The 13,653-nt window shown below is 44.5% G+C and overlaps 1 protein-coding gene across 29 annotated transcripts in view; it reads left to right on the forward strand.

Annotated features, from left to right (window-relative positions):
- The window catches only part of IKZF1 (IKAROS family zinc finger 1), a 97,427-nt gene that overhangs the window by 50,825 nt on the left and 32,949 nt on the right, over positions 1-13,653 (forward strand). For 9 of the 29 annotated variants that reach the window (XM_070264414.1, XM_070264418.1, XM_070264411.1 and 6 more), the window contains exon 4: positions 10,676-10,735. The exons of the other annotated variants lie outside the window; for them this stretch is intronic. In XM_070264414.1, coding sequence (XP_070120515.1) covers positions 10,676-10,735 — 60 coding nt within the window. The remainder of the gene's footprint in view (positions 1-10,675; positions 10,736-13,653) is intronic. 29 annotated transcript variants of the gene reach the window in all.

Genomic DNA, 13,653 nt, shown 5'->3' on the forward strand with positions numbered 1-13,653 from the left:
TTCCCACCAGGAGACCCCCTGAGCAGGGACCTCAGAAGGCTCCCCATGGCCTTGGGACTTCATCTCAGCTTACAGAGGCCTCTTGAATCTGGCTCCTTCATCTCCCTCTGCATCCTCACTGTCTGAGCAGGCAGGAGGACCACCCGCCACGCACACTCCTGCCCCTTCATTTCCACTGGAGATTCCCTCTTCCTGCTTCTCATTTTGAATATTGTCCTTCTGGGAGGCCAGACCCCTGTGTCACTTCTTCTCCCAGGCTCTGCCTGTGGTGGACGCAATCTTGTCTCTCTGAGAGCGAGGACTCTCTCTGATGCTGTGCCTCGCTTTGCTTCGGCAGGGCTGGTGTTGCGCTGTGGGTCCTTCTCCTCATAGACTGCATACTCCTGTGGTCAGAGACCGTATTTGCCCTTTATAATTTCTCTCATGACTCCCCCGGGGCTTTGCACTCACACTTGTGCAAAGCCTGAAATATAAATCACTCCGCAAATGATATGTAGTATGGCTTATTCAAGGGTCTCATTTCATAAACTCATTAAGTGATAGAACAGGAAGGTTTGCAAAGTCAGTTTAGTGCCACTAAGATGGCTGGAGGAAAATAATCCATTAGCTCCCTTCTTCAATAAAATTCTAATCTCAGTCATTTTGTTTTATTCAGCTTTCAACTCAGATTGGCATGTATGGCAGCCTTGGACTGACAGAGGTGAGCCAGGGAAGCGGCCATATGGGAGTGAAGAGCATGAGCTTTGGAGCCTGGTGAACTTGGCTCCCAGTCCCTGCCTTGCCACGGTGCCAGCAGGTGGCCTTGGGCAGATCAGGTGGCCTCTCTGAGCTTTATTTCTCTCTTTTGTAAAGCAGGGTCATATTTTTCTCACAGGACTGCTTCAAGAATGAAAGAAGCTAATGTACAGGAAGCATTTCACACAGTGGCTGCCTCCCAGTCCAGCTCATACGTGATTGGGGGACAGCTAGTTGAGCCAAGTAGCCTTGATATAGATAGTACATGCTACGTATTGCTTGGATTTTAAATGGGAAGAATGCATGACCTAACCTGGTCCTTTTCACGTGTTTCCCAGTAAATGCTGTTGAATCATAAAACTAGAGAGAGGAGGGGAAAGAGAGGGAGGAACCTCCCTTATTTCAAAGAAATGTTGCTTAAGGGAAGGACAGGACTTTTTGAGATACTCTAATCCTAAGAAACAGCTGATATCTACTAGGAAAAAAGTGTGATGTTTGAAGGTTCTTCCCAAGAGATGTGAGAATTTGACAGAAATGCTGGGAAGCTGGAGGCTGCTGAGTAATGAGTGAATCCCAGGCGAAGGTTGTGGGGTGGTCAGGAGAAGAGGGGCCACTGTGCTGGGCAGGCGTCTTTGCTCTGTGACTGCCAGCCCCTTCGACCCTCCAGGCGTATGGTGACATTTTATTCTGGTGTCCTATGTGAGGGGACCGAGACTTTGTGAGGCAGTATGACTGTCTCAGGTCCCAGAGCCTCTCAGAGGCGGAGGAAGGGCGGGCGCAGGGCTTCCTTCTTTAAATTCATCTCCATCACCTCAGGGGTCAGAGCCGGGGGCTGGAGAAAGGAGCTCATCACAGCATCCCAGAGATTTGTTGTGGGGCTTGACAAAACAACAAATGCTTAGCATTTATTAAGCAGAGGGCTAAAAGTTAGGAAATAATGAGAGAGAGAGAAAAGGGGGAAAAAATCTTGAACAAATTCCTTAAGCAAAGAACTATAAAATGCAAACTGTTTCTAGTTTCCTTTGCCTGGGTTAGCAGTAAGTTCACACTAGATGTTAAAGAGTGTAAAGTAGCCACATCTCTTGCCTTATGCCTTCCCACAGCCTCTGTGGGAGTTTATCATTGAGATGTAGGATTCCTTCCATCATAAACCACCATTCCTTACCCAGAAATCTCTACAGGAGTGCTTCCCAGTTAAGAAAAGGAGGGAGCAGGAACTTCATTGTGACTTCTAAGCATGGTGGAGACCCGAGTTTGACTCCTGGGCTTCCATCTGCAGCCAGCTTGCAGGGCTGAGGGTGGTGACTGTCTTGGAGCAGCGAGGAGCTCATCTGCTGCTCAGAACTGTGGGGACTGCCATCCACCTGTCTGCACTGCTGTTCTTCAAATGTAGAAGTCTCTGTGAGTGACAGGCTCTCTGCTACCAGATCTGTTTTACTTAGCTGCCTTTGTAAATATGTGAGCAAGAAGAGCAATCTTTGCCATTTACACATGCACATACCCACACATACACACGTGCACACAAATGTGTGCACCCTAGTATGGTAGGCGAGTGCATCCAGCCCAACCACATGCTTCAGTCCCAGGCACGGCTCTCAATCTCAGCCCTCCCTTCCCTCTGCAGACAGCCAACTTAGTTACAGATAGCCAAGGTGTCTTATACTTGCTGCTCTCTCCTACCTCCCACTCCAGCTTGCTGCCTGAGCTGGTGCCTAAGAAACATGGGGTGGAGAAGCTTTGGGGTGGAGAACAGGAAGAAATGGGAAAGGCAGAAATGAGGCTTCGTCTCTACCATAGTGTGATAAAGTCGCCAGGGGCCTGCTCACCGCCCCAGATGTTTCAGTGCAATGAATCCACGAACACTTTCCTTGAAGATCAGAGCCCCTCTGAGACAGGCTGTGCTCCTATCCCTGTGGGCTCAGGGCCCAGGGGACCATGCCACGCTGTTCTTCCTGTCTCTCCTCCTCCTTTGCTGAGTCACCTTCTGCTTGGAATTCTGGCAAGGACCCCTCAGAGCTTCTGGAAGGGAGGGACAGCAGGGGATCCACCCTCTGTGTGTCCTGGGGGAGATTACTTTATCTCTGGCCTCCGTGAAGCAAGGCCTGGGCTTCTGGGATCTTTGGGGCTTGACACAGTGCCAGCTGTGGGGATGGGAGGGAATGGCCAAGGGCGTTTGCAGAGCCTGGAGAGGAGCTGCACGCGCTTGACGTCTGGAGGAAGGCGACAGAATTGGGTCTATAGTCCTCAGCCCTTCCTTTGCCTCTCTTTCCCATTTTCAGTGAGGAGCAGCATGTCCTGTGCCGCCTCCATGTGTTAAAGACACACGGAGACCATACTTCAGAAGGCCAGGGCACGTTTAACAGTCAAAATATTTCCTAATTTAGTCTTCAGTACTTCATTTTAGCAAACTCCTTTTTACACTTGGCAGCAACAGTTCAACCTGTTGTTTCAGTAAGAAGGTGCTACGGGGAAAACCACATCTAAAACATGTGTACAGTTACATCAGCTGAAGTGCACGCCCAAACAGTTGATAAATGCCTTGCTTTGTGGCCCACGCTGCAGACACGCAGACGACTGCCAAGCCTGTCGGCCCCACATCCCTTCCCTGCCCTCCTTTCCCTTCGTCTCAGTGTTGCAAGTGAACACAGCCATGCATCGCCATGGGGAGCACGCCTGGTCATCTCCCGTCCTTACAGGGCCTAGACATTGAAAGGTGGCCCTCCATGCACGTCTGCTGCTTCGGAGCCACCTGGAGGCCACCCCACCCATCGGCCCTGGGCCACACCCTGAGTGCAGCCTGAGTTATTTACTAGACTTTCCCTCCCTTCCTGTGTGGCCTGGGTGATCCAGTATAAGTGGCCCTCATTGGAATATGATTTGGAAAGGAAAAATGAAGTAAAATTCAGTTTTTCACTTATTTGCAGGACTTCCAATAATATTTCACTTATTTCAGCCTCCCCTCGTACAATGCATAGACCTTATGTGTTGTCATTATTTCTCCAGCCTTCTGAACTTTCTTCAGCCCTAATTGATTGCCTCAAAGTGTCCCTGCCCCTCTCTCTTTTTAAAGCTTTGAACTAAGCTCTCTTTCTCTGTCTTATTATTTTTCCATTTTCTCCTTTTCACTTGGTTGTCTTTAGATTATAGGAGGTGACTTTTAGAAATTTCATCTTGGTACTTCTTTATATTTTATATTTTTAGAATAGGCAAATATTATATGCACCAAAAAGTATTTCTTCAAAAAACGAGAAAGATGTAACATTCAGAAAATATCCCTAAACCTATTCTTTACTCTGTTGAATGTTTCACCCCAAAACTATGGGGAACTAAGTGTAAGAGGGTAGGTAAGGGAAGATTGCAAATGACACCCAAACAATGACTTAGAAGATAATCCCATAAATAGAATCATCACTGTTGAACACATTGTTTTCTCAGTTGTACATTTCAGAAGAAAAGTCTTTACCTGTCCATTTCTCCCTTTGTAAATTGTAGGTTTATCAATCAGAGCTTTTCCATCCTACTTAGTTCAATATGAAAAATTATATTAATAAAACATAAAGAAAAATAGGACAGGTCCCCAGTTGTGCTGCATCAAGAGAGAGAGGGTCAGAAATCGGTTTTTCCCAGTCTGTTAATCGTGCTGTTGTTTCGTCCTGTGTGCTGTCTGCTTGGAAGGCAGATCTGACAGCTGAAGTTGGAAGTAAGGCAAAATTGGCTTTGGCCATCTCTGTCACGTTCACTTGAAGCAAGCAGGATTGTCCCCCAACCTGGCAGTTAGCCTGAAACCCTGTAAGAGTAATTCCCAGATGGAGGTTTCCCATTTTGGGGGTGGAAGGGAAGCCTGCATAGACTCAGGGTTTCAAGGTGCCAATGGCATTTTCCCAGAGAGCATTTGTCTTGACTTGTCAACACCAGTGGTCTTGCAAAGCACTACCCCTGGTGTTTTCCCTGTTTGAAATACTCAGTTAATGTTAGTCGGCTGTAGTAATCCCATAGGCCCTGAAGTCTTTGTTGACAAGAATATGGATGTTATCTTTATCTGCCCATGGCTTTCCACTAAGAAAAAGAGCTGCGGTGCATTGAGTGCCTGCTAAGGAGCAGGGGCCTCGTAAGCATCACCATGAATCTTCACATTAACCTGACTAGTAGATATGATTATTCCCACATTTGGTGGATGAGGAAACCGAGGATCACAGTAGTTGGCACTTGACCCAGTCCACACAGCTAATGGGAGGCAGAGCCCAGTGCCACACACTGCCTTCTGACCTGAGGCCTGCATGCACTCCACTGTCCAGCAGCTGCCCCTTCCTTCCCGCAAATGGACGTGACCCCGGCAGAAGAAGCCAGGGACCCATTCAAACAGAAAACCATGTGTGCTCAGTTTATACGAACTGAAGTAAAGTAAACTGAATGAAAACTGGCAAGAATGACTTTCCCCATTACTAACACATGCTCTAAATGCACCAGGTTTCTTGGGAGCCTCACTCGTAACCAACACAAGAAATAAAATGCTTCCTGCCACATACTTTGCAACTTCTTATTTAATGTAAATAGATTTCTAAAAATTTGCAGATATGAGTGTTGTCTTCAAAAAGTAATAGTTCGAAGTTTGTTGATTCAGCAACCCTGTAATGAGCACCATGCGTGTTCTAGGTACTATGCAGGAGGAGAGGAAGTGGGGAGAAGGGAAGCAAAGCCTCTTTATCTGAGCACAGAACTGAGTCCAAGCCCTCATCAAGTTCCAGAACTGGGCAAGTATCCGGAGGATTCTGGAGTGGAGATGGAAAGGGCTGGAACAGCCGGGAGAGAGGGCCAGTTTCTGAGTGGGCGTTGCAGGGATGGGAGAGAGGAGCAGGTCCTGAAGCGTATGCAGTCCTGCAGAGAGCAGGGAAGCCGTGCTGGTGAGCAGAGGGGATAAACAAGGCTCGAGGTGGGGGAACGATCCTGACACCTGTACAGGACACAGAGGTCTGCTGGGACTAGGAGAACGCGTTCCCTCTGTGGCTGGGGCTTAGTTAGGAAATAACTATATGCACAGCTGAATGAAAACTGTGAGCTGTTTACAAATGAGGTGTAGATGAGGCATTGGTTTTCCGTGCATTTTTCCGTAATGTTCATCCATTTGCTTATCTGAATAGTATTACCTGCTGAAAGACTCCTTGTCATTGCTGACCAGTCCTAGAGAGATTTTGACACAGGACTTGGGATTTTTGTCTCATCCTAACAGTGCAGACCAATGGAAACTTTGGAAGCAGATGTGACCTGATAAAGGCAGCCTTGAGGATGACCATCTTTGGGCAGTGGGCAGGATCGATTGGAAGGGGAGCCTGAAAGCAAGGTCTGCAGGATGCAGACCAACCCCCTTGGGCCCAGTGGTGGACACGAAGTACTGGCAGGAAGTGGGGCAAGCTGAGGCAACCTTGCTGGGTGAGGCAGCAGTTTCATGAAAGTGCTGGGATGTGAGAGATGTCTTGAAAGAACTCAGAGAGATGTTGGCTATGGCAGGCCGGGGTGGAGGTGAGACCCATGTGCATTGGAACTTATGGAATCCAGATAAGAGCACCATTGGCACAAGTGGGACAGAAGAAGGAGAACTGAGTCTGGAGGAAGACCTGGAGTTTGGATTTGGATGTGCTTGTTTGCTGCATCAAGGGAAGAAAAGGCAGCTAGGCAATGACTGAGCCCAAGCAAATTCTCACAATCGGGAGGCCCTGGCATATCTCTCCTTCCTCCTTTTACAAACATTTTGTGTGCCCATTGGTGCATGACGTTATACTGGGGCTCTGCAGGATAGAGAGCTGAATAAGCCACCATGAGGTGCACACAGGGGCCTTGAAATCTGCAGAGAAGGAGCTGGCGGAGTAGGAAGCTGGACGTGGAGTGGAAGGAGCAGCTTAGGAGTGACTCAGTTTAGGTGTGAGACCTCACACCAGCTCTCCTCGGCTCTGGGTCTGTGGGTCAAACTTTAAACTTGTCTGTATTTTAGTTTCCTCTTCTGTAAGAGTAGAATGACAGTACCTTCTTAGAGTGAGCGGTAGGAGATGTTAGCCAGTATTCTCTTCCCCTGATACAACCCAGAGCTACCTAACTTAGAAGATGGTATAAGAACAAAGGTCCATCCCAGAAATGTCTAGGTATGGAAGAAGGTCAAGAGAATCTGGATTTGGTACCTATGCCGGGACGTAACTAGTTCTCTAGCAGAAGTGCGGTCTTGGTGTTTTGGCTCTGAGGTGTGCCTGGTCTCCTTCACCTTTCTTCACTGTCCCAGTTGGGGACCCTCTCACTAGCACTGTGACAGGGTTAGGGTGCAAATCCATGAAATTCGAGATCTGTAGGCACTGCAAAGGTCACTTCAAACCATGCTTAATGAGACTAATGATCTGACCATGCTCAACAGGCTAATATGATTTAAAGAATATGTATAAAAGTCAAACTCCAGCATATTTGTAAATTCTCCTAAATACAAATCTAAATGTGTTTACTCTCCCCCAAAAAATTCAGTGTCCTTCTTTGACTTAAAAGTGGAATAGACTTCCTCCCTCCTGTTTTGAAAATCTCAAGAATGTCTTAATGGCCCCATAAGGAGACAACAGCATGAGAACTTTATATGCACAACTAAATGCAAACAAAAAAGTGTGGTTTGTGGACATTTAATCTTTTTTCCAAAATGTTCATCAATTTGACCATCTGAATAGAATTCGGAATCTGAGGGATTAATAGCAATTTATATGAAATTGTTAGTGACAGTTTGCAGAATAAAACTTCCTGCCAAATGAACTAAGTTTGCTTTTGATATGAAGAATGGATTTTGTTAAATTTAGAAAACTTAACAAGATATGTTGAATCTTTTAGTATCTGCACGGTTTTAGAAAACCATGGCCTAAAATTTGGGGTGGAATTTACTAAAGAAATGAAGACATGGCTGAGAGTCATCATGGCATAATCACCTGCCTGCTCCCATGGTGACCACTTCCAGACCAGGGCCAGCCAGGGAGTTGGACACGCAGAGGGCAGAGCCAGCCGGCCATACCTTCCAAATCGCTGGGCGGAATCATTTCGTGTGTGGGGACTCTGTTGATGAATGCTCTGTAACTCCCACGTGTGAGTGAGTGTGTTTGTGTGTGTGCAGCTGCAGCACTTACACACTTTCCAGTGCCTCTCAACAGCGTAAGAGAGAAGGCACAGCTTCCCAAAGGCCCTCACTGCATGGGGCGAATGTGTGTTTGGAATAGTGACTGTAATGTGTTAATTAGATACAGTCTCAAATCAGCATATTTACATGCTAACCACCAGAGGACAAATTCCAGAACTTCCTTTGAGCCCCAGCCTTCTCTCTGGTAAACTGGCTATAGTACCTGCCTCATGGGACCATGGTGAGGATTAAAGGCAGTTTATGGAATTGCTTCCCAAGAACCTGGCATTTACAAAACTCCCAGTGAATGCCTTCCCCAAGGTGTTGGACTGAGAAGAACAGAATAAAGTAGGACAGGACAGGACAAGATAGGACAGGACAGGACAAGACAGGACAGGACAGGAGAGGACAAGATAGGACAGGATAGGACGGGACGGGACAGGACGGGACAGGACAGGGTAGGAGAGGATAGGACAGGGCAGGACAGGACAGGACAAGATCGGAGAGGACAGGACAGGACAGAACAAGATAGGACAGGATAGGACGGGATGGGACAGGACAGGACAGGACAGGACAGGACAAGATAGGAGAGGACAGGACAGGACAGGACAGGATAGGACAGGACAGGATAGGACAGGGCAGGACAGGGCAGGACAGGACAGGACAAGATAGGAAAGGATAGGTTAGGACAGGACAGGACAGGACGGGACAGGACAGGATGGGACAGGGCAGGACAGGACGGAACAAGATAGGACAGGGCTGGATAGGACAGGACAGAACAGGACAGGACATGGCAGGGCAGGACAGGACCAGATAGAGTGAGTTTTCACATCTTTCTTGTTGTGCATAACCTCCGGCCCATGTAGATACCATGGGCTTCTTGTTGCCACTGGGCAGCTGATGTGTGCCTGAGCGTGTGTGGGGCATGAGCAAGAGTGAATTCTGACCAGTTAGCTCCCCTAGGGGCAAGTAGAACAACTCTGTAGTTACAGCTATGTTTTGTTTTTTAAACTTTTTTTTAATTTTTAGAGAATCGAATATTAAAGACAAAAACTAAAAAGTTAATTTGATTCTCCTAAAAAACAGTTAACATTTAATGTGTGATGATGTATTGTAGTAATAGTTTATTAAATGGTAATGGGCGAAATGGAAAGCCTCCTGACAAACTTACGTATTTCAAGGCTTACACTTTGATCACTTGAGACCTGTACGAGTCTACATTTTCTGATGGTGAGACGATTTTTGGGTAAATTGTATTCAATTCTAACCCCCCAGCTCCTTTACCGGTGAGTTTAGCAGTGTGCACGAACACCTCCGGCTGCTGTCTTCATCACCACACACACGAGCTGTGGCCTGTGCAGCTGAGGGACACATTAGGAAGTTGACTTTCGAATCAAGTCCTACTCAAGCCCCTGTCGGCAGTATCAGCACTGTCTCAGGGAATTGTGGCAGTTATGTCATGTAATCAGAGAATTTTATATTATATCACGTATTGTAATGTCCCCATCTTAAAAAGATAACACATCCCTTTCAAAACATCTTTGCCTTTTCTCGCATTCCCTGAGATGGTAGCACCCCCATGACATGGAGCCACTGAGGCTGGAAAAGTTGATATAAAGGGTTAGGGCTCATTGAAGACAACGGAATCGGAGAGGTCACTGTAAAATCGACCTGATATGGACTCTCTGGGGCCCTCCAGCTCACGTGCAGCCAGGCAAACCAACTGATGATAGCAATGTCTGACAGACACATGGTAGTAACTTTCTCTGCTAGATTTGGATGATCAAAGAACTGTATAAATGGAGGAAGACTGAGTTTCTTGGGAAGTAATTAAGGTAGTCACTTCCAGGAACAGCTGTGGAAGTGTCTGCCAAGCTGTGTTTGCCCATTATCCCAATATTGTAATAAATTTTCCACAAGAAAAAGGGAGGGTCTGTGGTCAAATAAGTTTGGAAAACTCTGGTTTGAGCAAAGTTGAGGTGTTCCCTGCAGGACAACATGGAGTCTTTACTCTGCTAATTCAGAAGTGCCATCCAACAAGTGTAATGTGGCAGCTACGCTGTGCACGTAACTGATAGTCACTGAGATGCCACTCTTGGAGAGAAAATTATGCGTGTGTGTGCACGCACGTGTTTGCATGCGCGATATCTACTGTCTTAAGACATAGACACACACCAGGAAGCTCTGACCTATAAAACAGAACAAGAACTTGAAGATTTGAGGCGGTGATAACATTTGTGAAAGCAGCTGATAAGGAATGCCAACAGAATTTGGTAGCTCTTTTTGAGGTAGGGGAAACACTAATTTTTCCCCACTCAGTGTGTTGCATGAATATTTTCTAATTTTCTATGAACACTTTCTAAGAAAACATTGAACGCTGAATGAAGAACATTTGCTATTGCAAGCAGCCCATTCAGAAACACGCTGCTCTTGGGTAGAAAAGTACTCTCTCAGGAGGAGCTATGCGGTGCTGCCGAGATCTTGGACCTGTGTGTACCCATTCTGCTGAAAGGTTTCTCATAGTTCTGGAATGTTTTAGGTTACTTCCCCTGAGGTGTCACACCTCAGAGGTTGCTCCAGAACTCTATGATCTAATGCCATGAATTGCAGTCCTCTTTCGGAGGACTCTTTCACTGTGTCACCTTTTCACTTGCCTCTGTGAGGGCTAACAGTAGCCAATTAGTAGCTAAATAATGTTTTTGAACAATAATACTTTCTTTTTAAAAACTAATGCTTTCTTTTAAATTCTTACTATATCTCTCAAACGGTATCACAACCCAGCTTTCTTTTTTGCCTTCTTTATTGCAGTTACATATGGGGCTGATGGCTTTAGGGATTTTCATGCAATAATTCCCAAATCTTTCTCTCGTAAGTATATGCTTTGCTTCTAGAAAACAGAAACGCATGTTCATTTCATGTTCAGTTTCCATAGTATAAATACTGTGAATGCATGTTTTTTCATCACCTTCCTTCATACTTGCAAAATGAGATAAATTAAATTTTGACATTCTGTTCCTTAAACATCTACCATCAGAGACATCATTTCTATAATAAAGGATATATGTAACATTTTAGACTGTTGAAAGATGTGCTGTGGGCCGTGCCTTTTGTGGTGGCAGTAGAGTAATAGTTTACTACCTTTAGGTAGAAGTAACAGTAGTATTAATACAATTGTTACTCTACTAATGGTGTTAACAGTTTTGTTACTAATATTATGATTATCTCCTTCTTATTGAGTATGATGATAAAATAGCCAGACTTTCTGTCACCGTTAAACAACCCAACATGTTTTCAAGATAATTTTTACAATTTTGTAGGACAGTAAAAAGATACATACTCTCCTTCTGTTGCTCTGAAGTATTAATTTCAGAACTGAGAAGAGAAAAATCGCAGGGCGTCGAGGCCGTTAGTCTGTGGTGCCTTGTTGCCTGAGCAAACCCACTTAGTACTTCATGTGTGCAGGACATTCCTGATCTGAGCCGTTAAACCAAAAGCAGATGTTAATTTCATTTTTCATTTTTAGGTATTGAGAGATGATAAATGATAAATATATTGGGGCAACATTCTTGAAGGAGTATTTTAAGGAATGGAGAGTGCTTTTTAAAAATGTACAGAGAGCTGAATATTTAAAGTGATACAGGCTGATTGTCCCCTTAGGACTTAAATCTTCAGAGCTTGTATTAGGAAATTTTCTACTACAAAACAACATCAGAACACAGGTTGTGCTTGTTAATACTGTAACAATTATTAATACAGGCTCTGATCTAACAAGTGTTAGTAACAGAGATAGGTTTCTGACATCCTGGTTATCAAAAACTCTTTGATATCTAAAGGATTTCACAGTGTCCATCTAAGTATAGCCCTCTGCTCACCGCCTAGATTGGCTGCCTTCCCAGTACGTCTATAAGAGTTATAGACGTCTTTCTCCTACTCATGTTCCTTTGATTCAGCTTTAAAATAATAGCTTGATATCTCTTTCTGGGAAATATTCATGTATGTATATGTATGCCTACATGATTATATGAAACATGGTGGTACTAGGACAGAGAAATAACATTAATTTTGAGATTAACAATCACATCATTAAAGTGCTGAAGAGCCAAATGCACATAAGAGTAAGGTAATGTGTTCAAAGGCATGTTTGCAGCAAATCTGAGTAAGATTTAGGCGCAAGTATATTGTAATGTTGAAGCAGAGCCTTTGGTGAAGACTTCAGTATGTAAAAACTTGCAGCATATAAAGATATATGATGCTTGGAAATTTTATAAGATAGATGATATACGTTTTGATACACTTCCTGTCTATATATTTATACAAATGCGTTCACAAAGTATTAGCATCTCTCTCTTTTTCTTCCCTAACCCTTCCCATGTACCCAAATTGGAAGTATCCTCCTCACACAAATAGCTGTTGATCTTGACTTCACCAGCACTGCAACCCAGCTGTTCTGAGCCAACATCACCACCTAGTGGTCATGGTGGAGAATTGTCCTCCTCACCCGTCACCACCTCTTTTCTTCCTTAAGAATGAAAAATATAAGCTATTTGATGGCCTCTGCCTCCTCTGTCCCAATTTGTGCCCTTAGTTGCCTGAGGAAAATGTAAATATGCTTAGAACTTTTTTTTCCACACTCTTCCTCTTTTCTTTCTCCCTGACTTCATTCCATTTAAAGGCCTAAAACATCAAATAAGGATAAAAATACTTCTAATCATGCATCTTGACAAGAAAAAAAAAACCGTACATTTTAAATGATATCAGTTATAATAAATGGTTTCATTAACCTTAAAAACCCTTAAAAGTTTTCATAAATCTCTTTAGGAAGCAGCGCACAAGCATCTACATTATCTCCTCTTTATTTTTTATATGTATTTGTATATCAAATTTTCATTTAATTTTCCTCATTCAAGATGTATCTTAAATTGTTTTTTTAAAAGATTGGCCCTGAGCTAACATCTCTTGGCCATCTTTGTTTTTTTCCTTCCTCTCCCCAGAGCCCCCCAGTATATAGTTGAATATTCTAGTTGTAGGTCCTTCTAGTTCTGCTTTGAGACACCAGCTCAGCGTGGCCTGATGAGCGGTGCTAGGTCTGTGCCCAAGATCCGAACAGTGAAAGCCTGGGCCGCCAAAGCAGAGCACACAAACTTAACCACTCGACCATGGGGCCGGCCCCTTAAATAAATTCCATTTGATTTTTACTTGCTAGTCACCAGTTGCAGGAATATTTCTGCCTTCCATTTTTCATTTAAAATATTGAGCATTTCAAGCTTGCATGGCCCAAACTCATGCTATAGTGACGATTCGGGATATCTTTTCAGTGGAAAAATGGAGTCTGAGTAGCAAACATTTACCTTACCAGTAAAGATAAAGACATGTTCTAAAAGAGAAAAGCAGATGAAGAGGAGACCTAACGCCTTTGTGAGGTGGGGACTGCCAATGCACATTCTACCTTTGCATTAAAATGCGTTAATCATTCATGAGCACAGACAGTGCTTGGCAGCAGATCCCAGCTTCTTGGCCCTGTTGACCCTGAGTTCCCTGGATTCCAGGTTCTTTAGCGCTAAGCTTGTCTCTATGCTAAAGTCTGCCTTCCATTCAGGGGGTTGGGGGTCTCTCTCAAGACTGTTGTCTTACTAATAACAGAGTAGGCCTCTAAAATATGTAGCAGTAAGATTTTAGTTTTCCCTAAGTTTAAAGAGCATCTAGGAAAGAAAGGAGCTTTGACTCAGGGTTTGAAGGCATTCACTCTTAATATAAGTCACATTTATTAAGTAATAAAACTGGGCCCC

The sequence above is a fragment of the Equus caballus genome, chromosome 4, assembly GCF_041296265.1.
Source record: "Equus caballus isolate H_3958 breed thoroughbred chromosome 4, TB-T2T, whole genome shotgun sequence".
NCBI classification, from domain to species: domain Eukaryota; kingdom Metazoa; phylum Chordata; class Mammalia; order Perissodactyla; family Equidae; genus Equus; species Equus caballus.